The sequence below is a fragment of the Carettochelys insculpta genome, chromosome 1 (genome assembly GCF_033958435.1).
Source record: "Carettochelys insculpta isolate YL-2023 chromosome 1, ASM3395843v1, whole genome shotgun sequence".
Lineage (NCBI taxonomy): Eukaryota > Metazoa > Chordata > Testudines > Carettochelyidae > Carettochelys > Carettochelys insculpta.
This window is the reverse complement of record NC_134137.1, coordinates 211,137,329-211,153,388: the sequence shown is the minus strand read 5'-3', so window position 1 is coordinate 211,153,388 and position 16,060 is coordinate 211,137,329. Positions and strand designations below refer to the sequence as shown.

The 16,060-nt window shown below is 47.5% G+C and overlaps 1 protein-coding gene across 2 annotated transcripts in view; it reads left to right on the top strand.

Annotated features, from left to right (window-relative positions):
- ZNF654 (zinc finger protein 654) overlaps positions 1-16,060 on the top strand; it is a 192,284-nt gene that overhangs the window by 166,907 nt on the left and 9,317 nt on the right. For both annotated transcript variants that reach the window (XM_074998688.1, XM_074998680.1), the window contains one exon: positions 14,153-14,294. In XM_074998688.1, the coding sequence (XP_074854789.1) occupies positions 14,153-14,294 (142 nt within the window). The remainder of the gene's footprint in view (positions 1-14,152; positions 14,295-16,060) is intronic.

Below are 16,060 nucleotides of genomic sequence, written 5' to 3'. Positions count from 1 at the left end.
CACTTTAAAGACTAACAAAATAATTTATTAGGTGGTTAGCTTTCATGGGATAGACCCACTTCTTCAGATCATAGCCTTACCAGAACAGACTCAATGTTTAAGGCGCAGAGAACCAAAAATAGTTATCAAGGTTGACAAATCAGAAAAATTGTAATCAGGGAGGGAAATCAGAAGAGGAAAGGGGCGGTAGGAGGGGGGAAAGTCAAGAGTCAGGAAAGAGCTAAGATGAGCTAAGCTTTTAACAGCTCTTTTGTTCTGTTGAAATGCCTGCATCAGGTTTTAAAAAGTGTGACTCTTGCCGGGAGGTAATGCCGGCTTCAGAGGGCCACTCTGTGTTGTTCAGGAGAGTCCCATGTGCCTCACAAGAGCTCGCAATGCTCTAAACTTACAGGGAGTGCTAGAAAAGACAAAGAAATGAGATTGAGACTGATGCTTTTTGAAAAAGCTTTCCAGCCTGATAGCACAGACCAGCCAATACCTGAAGGCATGGCAGCGGGTCAAAAACACCAAGCGACCTCACTGAGCTCCCCAGGAGGCCATAAGAAAAAGAAATTCTCTGGCTCGATGTTTGCCTGTTTCATCTTGTGACAAGTCGTACTGAAAGCAGAGTTTCCTCACTAACTAAGGAGGACAAGCTACCTAAGCCTAAAACTGGCTCCACCAGTGCTGATGGAAAAAAATCTTGCCCGGAACCAACGGGTTTATGGAACTCACTGGTGCCAGCACCAGCGGCACCAAGGGTCTCAGCATCAAGTACAGCACTGGCACTACCTGCACCAGCTTAGGCAGCACCAACTTCTGGAGGGAACTGAAAAAGGCACAGGCCATGACTCAGCACCATAGCCCATCACCTCATTCACCGATTTCTGACATTCTCTCCTCAACCCACGTCTCCATGTTCTCCCATGGTACCGTCATTTCAGTGTCCAGTATCTCCTCTATCACCATTCCTGAGACCACCACCTTTCTTAGAATGACTGCACCACACCTACAGCCATGGTTACCACAGGTTGCCTTCACCCCCACCATCTTGGAGTTTGTCATACTTGCCTTACTCTTATCACTTTCACAAGTACAGGAGACTCTCCATCTCTTGCTCTTCATTTGCAGATACTTAAGCATGCTGGTACTCTTGCGTACAGGGGTCACCAGCAGCAATACCACTATCACAGCAGATCTAGAGATATCTCTCTCAAATCCAGACAAGAGCATAGGCATTCAGCTACCCCTCCACCACTGCCATCACTTCAATCTCCACAGGCCCAATCTGGAATTCCCACCCTACTGGAACCAGCAGAGGAACAACTAGGGGACTTAGAGGAGCACATGGAAACTAACCAGACAGACACATCCTCCTCATCCCCAGATGAGGCAGTTATTCCAGGCGATTACCCCCATTGCCTGCCCCTGACGATTTAAGACCATTTCAAGGACTGTTTAAAAGAGTGGCTGAGAGTCAGGATATTCAAATAGCTGAAGTCCCAGAAAAACAACACAAACTTTTAAAGAATTTGAGACCTCCAGCACCATCCAATAGTGCCATGCTGTTAGATGATGCTGTAACGGAGGCAGCGAATAACAGCTGGCAAACCCCTGCCTCCATCCCAGCCACTAACAAGAGGTCTGACAAAAAGTATTTTGTGCCTTCCAAGGGGATGGAATTTTTATTCAGCCATCCTCAGCGTTAACTTGCTGATGGTAGAGTTATCACAGCAGAAGACTAATGCACCCCAATATAAATCTAGTCTCCGACAAGGATGCCAAAAGGCTGAACCCGTTCGGGAGAAACGTCTATGCCTCTTCTACCCTCCTTTTGTGCAAGGCTAACTATGCTGCGCATTTGTCTAATCGTAACTTTAGTAACTATACGAACCTAACGACCCTCATGGATTAATTACCAGATTCCAAGAAATCTATTCTTAAGGCAGTTGTCCAAGAGGGTTATGCAGCATCTCGTACATGAGTACAGATAGCCTTAGATGTTGCTGACGCTGCTGCCCATTCCACAGCAATAGCTGTGGCTGTGAGGCAAGTATCCGGGCTCCAGACCTCCATGGTAGCTAAAGAATTACAGACCAAGGTTGAAGACCTGCCTTCTGACAAAAGCAAATTATTTGCTGAAGTTACAGATACTGTATTACATTCCAGTAAAGATTCTCAGACAATACCGAGAACTTTAGGGATATATACTGCGCCATACAAAAGGAAGAGATATTACCCATATCGGAGATGATACAATTACCCATACCAGCAGCAGTCCCATCAGCAGAGGGTCTATGATCAATCCAGGCAACCCTGTAGGCTGCCTAGAAGGTGTAACCAAGAACAACGCAGTCCACCACCACAAAACCCAAGGCAGGAACTTTGACTCCTCCATTAAGGCTTGTGCTACCATCTCCATGGCCCAACGTGAACCACCGGCTCAACATCTTTTTCGTTGTCAGCTATGTCCCTTTTACCATCAGTCGTCCAGGATCACTATAGACAAGTGGGTGCTGGAAATAGGCTATGCCCTCCTATTCCACACAGTACCACTCACTACTCTGCCTCTTTAAGGACCTCTCTCTTGAGACCCTGTTAAAACAAGAAGTCAATCACCTCCTTGCAATAGAAGTGGTGGAGCGAGTACCTCACACATTCAGAGGGAAGGGCTTCAACTCCTGTTACTTCCTTATGGAGAAAAAGATGGGGATAGACACCCATCTTGGACCAATGGGCATTAAACTGCTGCCTAGCAAACAGCACTTCAAAATGATTACTGTTGCTTCCGTAAGCTCTGCGCCAGATGTCACAGATTGGTTTGCAGCCCTTGACTTGAGGACATATTTTCATATAACGACGCACCCAACTCACAGACGCTGCCTCTGGTTTACGGTGGGAACAGTACACTTTCAATACAGGGTACTGCCCTTTGGCCTTTTTGACAACATCCAGAGTTCTTTTCGAGGACCCTTGTGGTAATGTCAGCATACCTACGTCATCGAGACGTTCTAATATTCCTGTACCTGGACAACTGCTTTCTGAAAGGGCACTCTCCATCGGACATCCTCTGTCACCTTGGAGACATTCCAATCCCTGGGCCTGGTTTCAGTTTACAGAAATCAACACTAGTGTCCACATGGAACATAGGGGCTTATTTTAACTTGGTATCAGCAAGAGTATACTTACCTGTCCAGCTCTTCCAAGTGATCCACTCCATAATCGAGGTACTCATTCTCAGCCTTATGGGGCAGGTAATGGCCTGTTTACAATTGATTAGTCACATGGCTGCCACTACATATGTAGTTCAGAATGCCAGGCTGCACTTCCAGTACCTACAGCATTGGCTGTCGATCATCTATATGCTTGCAAGGCACACAAGTCACAAACAAGTATCCTCAACCACACAGGAATTGCAATCCCTGTGGTGGTGGAAGAGACCCAGCAATCTGCTGTCTGGGGTCCCCTTTCACTAAGCCCAACTTGCTGTATCCATAACCACCGATGCATCGAGCATGGGCTGGGGTGCACATGGCCACGTCTACACTAGCCCCAAACTTCGAAATGGCCATATAAATGGCCATTTTGAAGTTTATTAATGAAGCGCTGAAATACATATTCAGCGCCTCATTAGCATGCGGGCGGCTGCAGCACTTCAAAATTGACGCGGCTCGCCACTGTGCGGCTCGTCCCGACAGGGCTCCTTTTTGAAGGGACCTGGCCTACTTCAAAGTCCCCTTATTCCTGTGAGCAGATAGGAATAAGGGGACTTCGAAGTAGGCAGGGTCCTTTTGAAAAGGAGCCCCATCAGGACGAGCTGCGCAGCGGCGAGGCGCGTCAACTTTGAAGTGCGGCGGCTGCCCGCATGCTAATGAGGCGCTGAATATGTATTTCAGCACTTCATTAGTAAACTTCGAAATGGCCATTTACATGGCCATTTCGAAGTTTCGGGCTAGTGTAGACATGGCCCATATGGGCAACATGTCAGCCCAGGGCTGATGGTATCAACGGGAAATGGCCCTTCATATAAACCAGTGGTTCCAAACCTTTTCGGGATGGTGGCCCATTTTGACGATTCAGTAAGACTGTGTGACCCAAGGTAATTCCAAACTGGTGGGAGGAGGTTCTCCCTGGGGGAGGAAAACAATTATAAGTCTTGATACACCCCACCTCCTGCCACCAGGCTTAAACCCCTCAAAGCCCGAAAACACCTCACAGACTTACCTCACACAAGCGCCACTGTGCCCCCCACCCCGCTTCTTCGCTGAGCCGCTACTTTCTCTGCGCAGCTCCCCCCAGCCCTCTTACTCCCTTCTCCCAGCTGCAGCAGAGGCAGTTTCCTGCCCTCCAGCACTGCAGTGGGACTCAGTTTAATAGGTTTGATGTCCAGATCCCTCCTGCTGGTCATTGAACCAATTACATTGAATTCTGTTTCAGCGCAGCAGGGTAGGGACTGGGAGATGGAGAAGTGAGTGGTGGCAGCAGCAGGAGCTGCAAATGGCCTCTTAAAGAGCAACAGGTGGCTCAGAGCTACCCAGCCAGTGACACCCTTAGAAAATCTAATGGAGAACCCTGTTTGGGTCCCAACCCATAGGTTGGGAATCACTGAAAACCTTCTGGAACTAAGAGCAGTGTTCAGTGTTTACAAGCACTTTTTGCCCCACATTTGAGGGGCCTGGATAAGAATATTCACTGACAATGTTACCACAGTATTATATAAATTGGCAAGGGGGAGCAAGATCTGCTCTTTTTGTGTGGAGGCCCTCCGATTTATGGAAGTGCTGCATACAGAATGGCATAACGCTGGTGGCCTTATACCTACCTGGGGCGAATCATGTCATGGCCGATCTGCTGAGCAGACAATTTGCACCAGACCACAAATGGGAGATAGTCTGACATTCTCCATCCTATTTTTCTGTCTGGGGCACTCCATCCATAGACTTGTTTGCAATCTACAGCAATAAGAAATGCTGCCTTTATTGCTCCAGAGCAGGCATAGGGTTGGGGTGTCTCGGTGACATTTTTCTTTTCCCTTGGGAAGGCTCTTTCTTACGTGACTTTCCCCAAATGGTCCTCAAGCACAAAGTGTTGGAGAAAGCCAGATTGGAGGGAGCCCAATCTGAACCTCATAGCTTCTGCCTGGGCTCAACAACGTTGGTTCCCAATTCTGCAATGCAACATTTGTTGAGCAGCCACGTGGTCTTTTTACCACATGTTCATGGCTCACTATGCATTGCAATCCCATGTAGACAGAGATATGGCAGTAAGTCAGGCAGTACTGTCCACAGTAGTTGCACTGAATTAAAACCCACCATCCACCTAGGTAGGCACTGCTCTACAGTCACCTACCATGGAGCACCCACAGAGACAGCACTCAAAGAAGAAAGAAGTTACTTGCCTCGTGCAGTAGCAATGGTTCTTCAAGATGTGTGTCCCCATGGGTGCTCCATGTCCTGCCCGCTTCCCCACTCCTCGGTACAGTAGACAGTTAGGGTGTCAGTGAAGCAACTGAGGAGAGATTGGGGTTGCATGCACTATGCTGAGTGGCGCGAACTATGCACGCTGGCTTAGCACATGCGCAACCCTACTCAATACTGCTCAGCAAAAGTCTCTGTGCTGTAGTGCTTGGCGAGCCCAACACATGTGGAGCACCCCCAGTGGGACACACCTCGAAGAACTATCAGTACTGCATGAGGTGAGTAACTCGTTTCTCTCTGGGCTCTCTCAGATTTTAAGTGGCGTGCTATGTTTGTGAGATCGTCATGATCCTGGCAAAATTGAACATTTTTGAGTTCTTAAGAGGCATGTGGGGTTTTTTTTCCCCATAAAGTTTTATGCACACAAACATTGTTCAAATAAAGTAGCTATTATCAGGTCAAGCCTGCGCATGCACGCGCTCGCGCTCTCTCTCTCTCTCATATGTGCTCTTTTTGGGGGCTGGTTTCTGTCCCTAATAGAGAGGCTAAAATGATTGATGGACTTCCTTTAACTTCATGCACTTGTACCATCCTAGGACGGTCTATTAAACTGAGGAAAGATTGTTTTTAATTTAGTCCCTTATCCCATGAGCTTAGGTTTTGAATAGAACTTTATTTTTGTGAGGGAAGAGATTTCAGTTCTGAGTAAGTGAGATTCAGGATCTAGTGTCTGAATCAACCTGTTTTTTAAATGTTATGTAAAGCTATCGAGAGAGATTCTCAAGTGTTTTTAGTGTTCTAGCTTTCAGTCCTGGCAATGTTTTTCTTTGCTTAGTGAGGCTGTTCTTTACAAGCTTGATGTCAGAAAGCTTCCTAGACTTACATCTAGCATAGATTAGAGCTTTTAGACAGTCAGCCAAACATTTTATTATTTTTATGGGAATTCACTAGGTTCTGTGGGATTCAAAAGAAAAGTCCAGATGGCTTGATGGCATCTTGTTGGTTTGGCAGGGCTACAACTTGGTCATGACACAAACCTTACTTCATACAAGTGTGAGTTTCACCAAATCTTGGCTTTCGGTTTAACCTGTTAAATATGGAAGGCATTTGTGAGAAATTCTTTACATTATTAACCATGGGTTCTGGTTTAGGTTTGTTCCAAAGGAAGTCAAGAACCTGTTTCTGGAATAGATGTCTTATATTTAAGAGTTCTTTGTTTTGAAAGATCTCTTATATTGAATCCATATGTCATGGAGTCACAGTAGTGACTCCATAGTTAGTGGTGGAAGAAATCGCCTTATTTCTTAATGGCCCTGTGTTCTAACAGTTTTCAACCTGAACCATATATTCCAGTTAAAAACTCTGCCTACTAGCCCACAAATTGCAAATCTGATTGCCCATTAGATGTTCACCTGGCTGTGCACTTACATGGTACAGGCTAAAAAGGCTAGTACAGAAGACGAGGTGATCAGCTTCTGTTGGTGAGGGACAAGCTTCAGAAAGGTTGCCTCTCTCACAACAGAAATTGATCCAATGAAAGATCTCAGGTACCTTGTCTCTCTTAATCCTGAGACTGACATCACTACAACCATACTGCACAGTACAGAAAACATCACTGATAAGAAAAAAACTGGTACTGTAGTAATATACATGCATATGGAAACATCAGTATCTTCTAATGGTAATTCATTGGTAGGGCCCTGCCAAATTCAAGGTCCATTTTGGTCAATTGCGCAGTCATAGGATTTTTAAGATAATGGATTTCATTATGTGGTAACTGTATGTGTCCTCGCCTAAAAGTTATGCAGAAGGTTGCAAGGTTATCGTAGGAGGATTGTGGTATTGCTACCCTTACTTTTGTGCTTGTGCAGGTTGGAGGCCCAGGTCTGAAGGCAGTGCCATTGCCAGTGGCAGTGCAGAAGTAAGGATGTCATGGTGTGTTAATTGCTATCTTTATTTCTGTGCTGTTGCTGGCAGTATCACACCTTGACAGCTGGGTACCCAGTCAGCAGACACCAGTCTGGTGGCTCAGATCTGAAGGCAGTAGAGAAGTAAGGGTGGCAATACTATGACTCTTCCTCTCCTCCACACAAAAACTTTGGGACTCCCACTTTCAGAAATGTTGTTCTCCCTTGCTAAACTTGTAGCATAGTGTAAAAGTACACACAAGACTAGATTTCATTGTCCATGACTCATTTTGTAAGCCAGGAATTTGGTAGAACCCTACTCATAGACTGATCCACCCTATTGTTAATTGCATGTCTCTACTATCTTTCCATTTTGCAATTCAGACATTCTTCTTCGAGCGAGTGGTCCCCATGGGTGCTCCACAATAGGTGTCGGGCTCGCCCAGCACCGCAGATTGGAATTCTTCTAGCAGTTTCTATTGGATCGATCATGCGCCGACGTGTGCCGCTCCCTTGTGTGCCCCCGGCCATGTGCGCGATCCGGTCCCCGCCAGTTCCTTCTCAACCGCCATCGGCTGCAGACGGAATCCGCTCAGGCTAAAGCCAAAGACAGATAAGAGAGTTGTTTTTACGTGTAGTTTGTTTGTTTTGTCACTATCAAAAAAAAAAAAAGAGAGAGAGAAGAGGAACGAAGGAGAGAAGGGCGGACAAGAAGGCTAGTTAAGCCGTCCGCTGCCCCACAGGCCGGTGATTGTTATTTTGGGTTAGAAAGCACTGATTAGTGGCTAAGTACCCTATTAACAGGAAAGACTCACTGCGATGGCCTCTTCGGGGTTTAAGAAGTATGAGTCATGCTGCGAAGCTATGCTGGCCTCCGATGGGCATAGTGAATGCATTCGCTGCCTGGGAGTCACACGTTACCCAGAAGTGTTCCCACTGCGCTAAGCTTACAGCCAGGGCCAGGAAAGACAGAGATGAGGCTCAAAATGATCTTGTTTGATAAGGCTCTCCAGCCGGAACCGCCGGAGAAGCCTCACGCAGAAGGGCCCTCTGGGTTGCATAAAAGGAAGGCAGCCTCTTTGACCCCCTCGGTGCAGAAGAGGAGGAAACTCTCCCCGGCTTGATCCTTGCCAGTGGGCAGGACGAGCGGAACGCAGAGCTCCCAGCCGCGAGCTCATGAAAGCGGCAGCACAGCAGAGCGCGTGGCAGAGGCTGAGCCTCCGATTACACAACAGACAGCACGCAAGGCGCCGCGAGAGCCAGCGAGGCAAGCGCTGGAATCGGCGGCGCCGACGGCGCAGGGGCACCCGGCACGGAACCTACCGGTGCCGGAGGAAGCTACCCGCGCGACACCGCAGCTGACTGTGCCGAGCACGGCGCTGACAACAGGGCCGAGATCCCCGGCACAGGAAGGGGCGGCGCCCACCCCGCAGGGGAGGCACAAGGCAAGCAAAAACTCGGCACCTCAGTCCATCTCCAGGCAGGGCCGTGCTGCCCTTATCACCTAGCGCCCCGCCCCCCCCGAGATACACACACCACACCGACGGGCTGTAACTCCACTGGCTTATCTAGGACCTCCCTCTCTGTTCCTCCAACCAATTTCACCGTGGCTTCAGCCACCTTCACCATTTCTGGGCATGGATCCCCTTGAGTACTATCACAAACCAGCTTCACCACTATCTCTGTCATCGTGGAGGTCCCGCTCTCTCAGACATCATGGGTACACTCCCCGATCGTGGTCCAGGTCTCCATCACCGGGCCCTTGCCCATGCTGCTATGGTCGTCCTCATCATGCTGAACACAGACACCGCAGGTCTAGATCCAGGGGCAGGTCCTCCTCTGCTTCTCATCAATACCCCCGTGTACACTCTTGCTCTGGGACGGGAACACAGTTGTCTCAGGGGGAGTTAGGTCCAGAATCCCGAGACTTTCCTTCACAATCCTCCAGGGAGCAAGTATATCATCGACCTCGGGAGCCAGAGGATTTGAGGGAGGTTTACCCCAGTGGTTCCTCCTCATCCTCCCCAAATGAGGCCATGGCCCCCGGGGATGTCTCCCCCCCAGATGACCTTAAACAATTCCAGGAGCTGTTCAAAAGAGTAGCTTTCACGCAGGACATTCAAATAGCAGAGGTGCAGGACAAGCATCATAAACTCCTGAAAAATTTGAGACCCCCGGCTTCATCTACAATCGCTATCCCGCTGGACGAAGCCATTATGGAGTCAGCCACTAACATATGGCAGACCCCGGCCTCTATTCCGCCTACGAACAAGAGAGCGGATAAGAAGTACTTCGTCCCAGCCAAGGGCATGGAGTTCCTCTTTAGTCACCCGCAACCCAATTCTTTGGTGGTCAAATCGTCCCAGCAGAGCTCGAAGGCGTCTCAGTACAAATCAGGGGGGTCGGATAAAGATGCTAAGAAGCTAGAGCTGTTTGGCAGGAAGGTATATTCCTCCTCTACCCTATTATTGAGAGTGGCAAATTACGCGGCACATCTATCAAACCACAACTTTGACAATTACTCCAGACTTACTCCCCTCATGGATTCACTCCCGGAAGATAAGAAGCCGGTGTTAAAGGCGATTGTTCAAGAGGGCTACGCAGCATCGCGGACGGGAGTCCAGATTGCCCTGGACGTGGCAGACACAGCGGCACGTTCAACAGCTGCAGCAGTGGTAATGCGTAGGGAATCCTGGCTCCAGACGTCTGGTATCCCCAGGGACCTGCAGGCGAAGATCGTGGATCTTCCCTTTGATAAACAAAAGCTGTTTGCGGACTCAACCGACTCGGTCCTCCACTCCAGCAAAGACTCGAGGGCCACACTTAGAACGTTGGGTATTTATACTCCCCCATACAAGAAGAGGAAATTTTATCCTCAGCAAAGACGCTACGCTTACCAACCACAGCGTGCTCGATATCAGCGAGGCTACGACCAAGGGCACCATCAACAGCAGCAGCAGTACAGGACTCCCAGTCAACGTTCTCAACAAAGCCGTACACCCTCGGGGCAGGCCCAGAGACAACAAGTTTGACGGGTATGTTGGGGGCTGCACTGTCAACACCATCGCTCAGTGCCACTCTCATCTCATGTTCCATCATCGCCTCAAACTGTTCCACTCCCAATGGCAAAAGATCACCACAGATAAATGGGTGCTAGAGATTATAGCCACGGGTTACACGATCCCTTTCCAGTCACTTCCACCTACGAAGCCTCCTGCCAGGCCTCATCTCAGGGACGCTGCCCACGAGGCGAGGCTCAAGCAGGAGGTGGATCACCTTATGTTCATAGGGGCAGGGGAAAGGTTTTTATTCATGCTACTTCCTAACAGAAGAAAACAGGAGGCTGGAGGCCGATCTTGGATCTACGGGGCCTCAACTGTTACTTGCGCAAGCAACGCTTTCGGATGATCACAGTTGCCTCCATACTTACGGCACTGGATGATGGAGACTGGTTTGCAGCCCTCAACTTACAGATGCTTACTTTCATATAACAATCCACCCAGCACACAGACGCTTCCTCCACTTCATGGTCGGCAGGGAACGTTTCCAGCACAGGGTTCTTCTGTTCGGCCTATCCTCGGCTCCCAGAGATTTTACCAAAACCCTAGCAGTGGTATCAGCCTACCTGCACAGACGGGGTGTTTATTTTCCCATATCTGGACGACTGTCTGCTGAAAGGGGCCTCCAAAGGCAGAGGTCTTACGCATGATACACGTCACCGCGGACACGTTTACTTCGCTGGGCCTAGTTATCAACCTCGCAAAGTCAAAGACCGAACCTACACAAGATATAGAGTTCATAGGGGCACGCATAAACTCTTATCACAGCAAGAGTATACCTGCCCGATGGCCGCTTCCGCGCCATCAACGCACTTGTGCAAGTCATGACGTACAGCCCCACGGTGCCAGTCCTAATGTGCCTGCAGCTGTTGGGGCACATGGCAGCAGCGACGTTTGTGGTACAGAATGCCAGGTTACACATGCGAAGCCTGCAGCATTGGCTGGCGAGTGTTTACAAACCGGCATCCCACACTGTCCACAAGGTGGTGTCGCCCACGACAGAGGTGCGCGGATCCCTAGCGTGGTGGGAAAATCCCAAGAATCTGCTAGTGGGGGTGCCTTTTCACCAACCACAAATTTCTATCTTTCTTACTACTGACGCCTCCCACATAGGATGGGGAGCGCACATTGTTAGCAAGGTGACGCAAGAGCTATGGTCCCCTGCGGAACAGACACTGCACATAAACATACTGGAGCTCAGAGCAGTGTTCAACGCGTGCAGACATTTTTCGAGATTACCTGCACGGCAAAGTAGTCGGGATTAATACCGACAATACCTCCACTATGTTCTACATCAATCGACAAGGAGGGGCATGATCCCGTGCGTTCTGTGCGGAAGCAGTCCGATTGTGGAACTGGTGCATCGCCAACAATATAACGTTGAAAGCCTCGTATTTGCCGGGCGCTCACAATGTGAAGGCAGATCAGCTGAGCAGGCGTTTCGCACTCACGCACAAATGGCAGATCTGCTCCGACCTGCTACGGTGCATATTTCGTACATGGGGGTTTCCCCAAGTCGATCTGTTTGCCACCCAGTACAACAAGAAGTGTCCCCAGTACTGCTCCAGAGCAGGAATAGGGCGGGGGTCCCTAGGGGACGCATTCATGATTTCATGGAAGGGCCCTCTACTCTACGTGTTTTCCCCCCCCACAACGCTTATCCAGAAGGTTCTGCAGAAAGCCAGAAGGGAGAGAGCTCGCATGATACTCATAGTCCCAACTTGGGACCGGCAACAATGGTTTCCCTTGCTTCTGCGCATGTCGGATCGTCCACCACTTCACCTACTGGTGGCGCCGGACTTACTCACTCAGGCTCAGGGGTCCATAGTGCACCTGCACCCTCAGGGTCTGCGCCTACAAGCATGGTTAATCCATGGCTCAGCGCCTTAGAGAGCACGTGTATGGAGGGAGTACAACAAGTCCTGGAGTGTAGCCGAAGGGCCTCCACCAGGAGGACTTATAAACAGAAATGGACTCGATTTACAGCCTGGTGTTCTGCCAAGCAGTTAGCTCCCCTTGACGTTCCTATAACCGTAATATTAGAATACCTATTGGACCTCAGACGAGACAGGCTTTCTCTATCCTCGCTAAAGGTCCACCTCGCTGCTGTATCAGCTTTTCGGCATACAGAGGAAGGGCCCACTGTATTTGCCCACCCTATTGCCACAAGGTTCTTGAAGGGGCTGGTAAACCTTTACCCCCCTCGAAAACTGCTTCCGCCGTCGTGGAGTTTGGACTTGGTGCTCAGCACACTATCGGGACCACCCTGCGAACTATTAGCCACGGTACCCCTCCGACTCCTTACGATGAAAACAACCTTTCTCCTTGCGATTACGTCAGTCCGCAGGGTGAGCGAGCTCGCAGCAGTGATGGCAACGCCGCCCTGCACAGTATTCTCAAAGGAGGCGGTAACCCTACTGTTACACCCAGCCTTCGTTCCAAAAGTTTCTTCGGAGTTCCATCTTAACGAACCAATAGTTTTACCATCGTTTTACCCAAACCCTCACAGCTCCAGCAAGGAGGCGTGCCTACATCTCCTAGACGTGAGAAGGGCGTTGGCCTTCTACATAGACAGAACTAAGTCCTTCCGGAAAACGGACAGGCTTCTAGTGTGTCTCACTCCCAGGTCAAAAGGGGAAGGCCTCTCTTCACAGAGAATTTCAAAGCACATCGTGTTCTGTATAAAAATGTGCTACAAGCTTTGACAGACCCCTTTGCTGGCCCCACCTAGGGCTCACTCCACCAGGGCGGTGGCAGCATCAACAGCCTTCTTCAAGGGCATCGCGTTAAAGACATCTGTAGAGCGGTGACCTGGTCATCCTGCGACACCTTCGCCAAGCATTATGCCCTACATCGGGTATTAGAAGAGGATACCCGTCTGTCGACAGCAGTCCTCTCGGGGGCAAGCTGCACATGAATCGATTACCCACCTCCTTACTTGGGTTACTGCTGGGTAGTCACCTATTGTGGAGCACCCACGGGGACGACTCGAAGAAGAAAGAGAAGTTACTCACCTGTAGTAACGATGGTTCTTCGAGATGTGTCCCCGTGGGTGCTCCACCACCCGCCCATCCTCCCCGCTTCGGAATCTGTTTGGTGTTTTTTCAGGAGCATCCGAGGCAGTTGGTCAAGGAACTGGTGGGGACCGGATTGCGCACATGGCTGGGGGCGCGCAAGGGAGCGGTGCGCGTCAGCGCATGCGCATTCCAATAGAAACTGGTAGAAGAATTCCGATCTGCGGCGCCGTGCGAGCCCGACAGCTATTGTGGAGCACCCACAGGGACACATCTCGAAGAACCATCGTTACTACAGGTGAGTAACTTCTCTTTTGTGCTCCTGAAACCTTCCTCATTTTATGAGTGTAACTCAATCTCAGAATACGTTGGCATGGCAGTCCTGACAGTCCACTACCCTGTAATCTTGGGAAGTGGGAGGTAGATGGTATAAGCTTTGTTTGTACGTAAATAGTAGAAGCTTTTTGTTTTGTTGTCCAGTTATCTGTTATACTGAACTGGTTCCATTAATCTCCTGTTGCACATATTAGTGAATCTCTGATATCAGTAGCATGGATGCTTTAACAAACTTGTAAAAGGGCATTTTTCGTTGTGTAGTTACATGTATATATTTGTGGTTTTAATTGGCTTGTTCTTAATTATCAAATGTGATACTTTTAGAATTAATAGCGTGCAGATAACAATCACAATCAAGCTGTCCATAGAAATACATCTTTCTTGAGGACAGCTGTCTTTCAGCCATAGCCTGATGAAACTGTTTTGTTTTATATTTATAGGGACCTGATATTTATGTGGAGTAAACTGCAGCTTAAATCTAACCCATCAAAACAAGTATTTGTTGATCAGTGCTACCAGCTTTTACGGATAGCTACGAACATCAGAGTAATTTTTCCTTTCATGAAAGTCATTAAGGATGAAGTAAGTGGTGTATTTTTTTCTTATATTGCCTATTTGACTTAGTTATTGCTACTTCATTTTCTTGTGTGTGTGCCCATTACAGCAAAGGGGGGAAAAAGCGTTGGTTAGACCACGTTCATTGAAAATTTAGTCAGAACCCCAAAACTTATCTTAAAAGAATTTCTGGGTAATTCTCATGACAGTGAGCACCCTAGTGCGTTTTTCAAATAACAATATTCTATTAAAATTTGGGTTTTTTCTGTTATTCCTTCAAGTTGTGAGGAGCCCACATAAATAAAAGACGCAGCTGACACAGCAAATGGCAACATTTACAAAAATAAATGTGCGAAGCAAATGCATTTAAAAAAAAAACTATACTTTTATTTACGGTAGCTTTCATGGGCTTCTCGTCGGTCCTGTGCCTTTTGGCATCATAGTTCTAGGGCTTTTTGAAGTATTTTCCTAAGCAGACTGTATATATTTATTATTCAGGGGGCAAATAGAGATTTTTGAATTGTCTCAAGGGTGGTAATATCAGTTAAATCAGTAGTTGCCAAACTATTAATCATCCAGGACAAGTGTCCACTGCAGCAGTTGCTGCTGATCTGCGAACATCTGGCTAGTTACATGGTGCTGTTTTCATAGTTTGTATTAAATGGCACTAAAAACACTCTAAATGCTCTTCTTGCAGTCTTTTGCAGTGTAAGCAATTGCTGTAGTTAACAGGGGATGTTACTGCTGTGCTGATAGGAGAGCTGATGATCCAGATAATCTCAAAGGAGAGAAAGTATGATCTGTAAGACAGTCACTACTATGACAAGGCCCATGCTATACACATTCAACACCTCTTGAATTAAGAAACTGACGTGATTAATTGCTATTGGCAATATGTCTACCAAAGAACTGGGCTATTTGATGTAATGTGATATTACCTGTGGCCAAACAAGGTTTGAACTAGAAGAAATAGTAAAATTAGTTAGTTCTTTGCTTTTTTGCTTGTATTAAGGCACAGAGATACGTATTTTAACCTGAATCTTGCGTTTGTATGAGTGGGGAAGTGTTCTGAAAGATCTTTAATCTTTTGGCAAAGAATTAAGCAATGGCCCAGGAAAAAAAAATATTGCCAAGTGCCACAGAAAAGAGCTAATAGAAATGGACCAAGATGCTAAAACACATTGCATTTCACACACTCATTCAATGACTTTGGGTACCGGGTTCAGCCTGTACTTGTCCTATATACTTTCACATGTCTTGTAAGGGTTGTAATAGAGCAGCATTGCACATGCTGATATGCTAAATAGCTCAAGTAAATTCTATGTCTAATAACTGATTGCCTCTAGAGCTGACAGCAGATTTTATAGTAGCAGAAATGTATTAGGTCTTCCAGGCATTCTGAGATTTAGGTGCATGAAGCGTGTAACTAACTGTTGTTTTTTTCACTTCCGCCAAAGTAAGTCTGTTATTTAATTACACAGTGTAGTTATGCACAAGTGTAACAAATCTGTTAATGTTCACCATGTCTTGAGCCTAAATAAAAGTCTAATTTTTTCTTAGTGTTTAGGTTAATCTGGTATTGCTCTGTCAGTAGCATTTAACTAAATACTTAACAGCTTTTTAGATTTTTAAATACTGCAACTAATAAGTGAATAATGAGTACTTGTTAATATAGAGATGTCAAAGATGTATGCAACATACAGCTATAATAAAACCTTGTTCCCAAATTTTTCCTTTCTCAAAAGTAATTGTCAGGTAAGATGTATTTCTGGCAATGCATAAATTTCATAGTT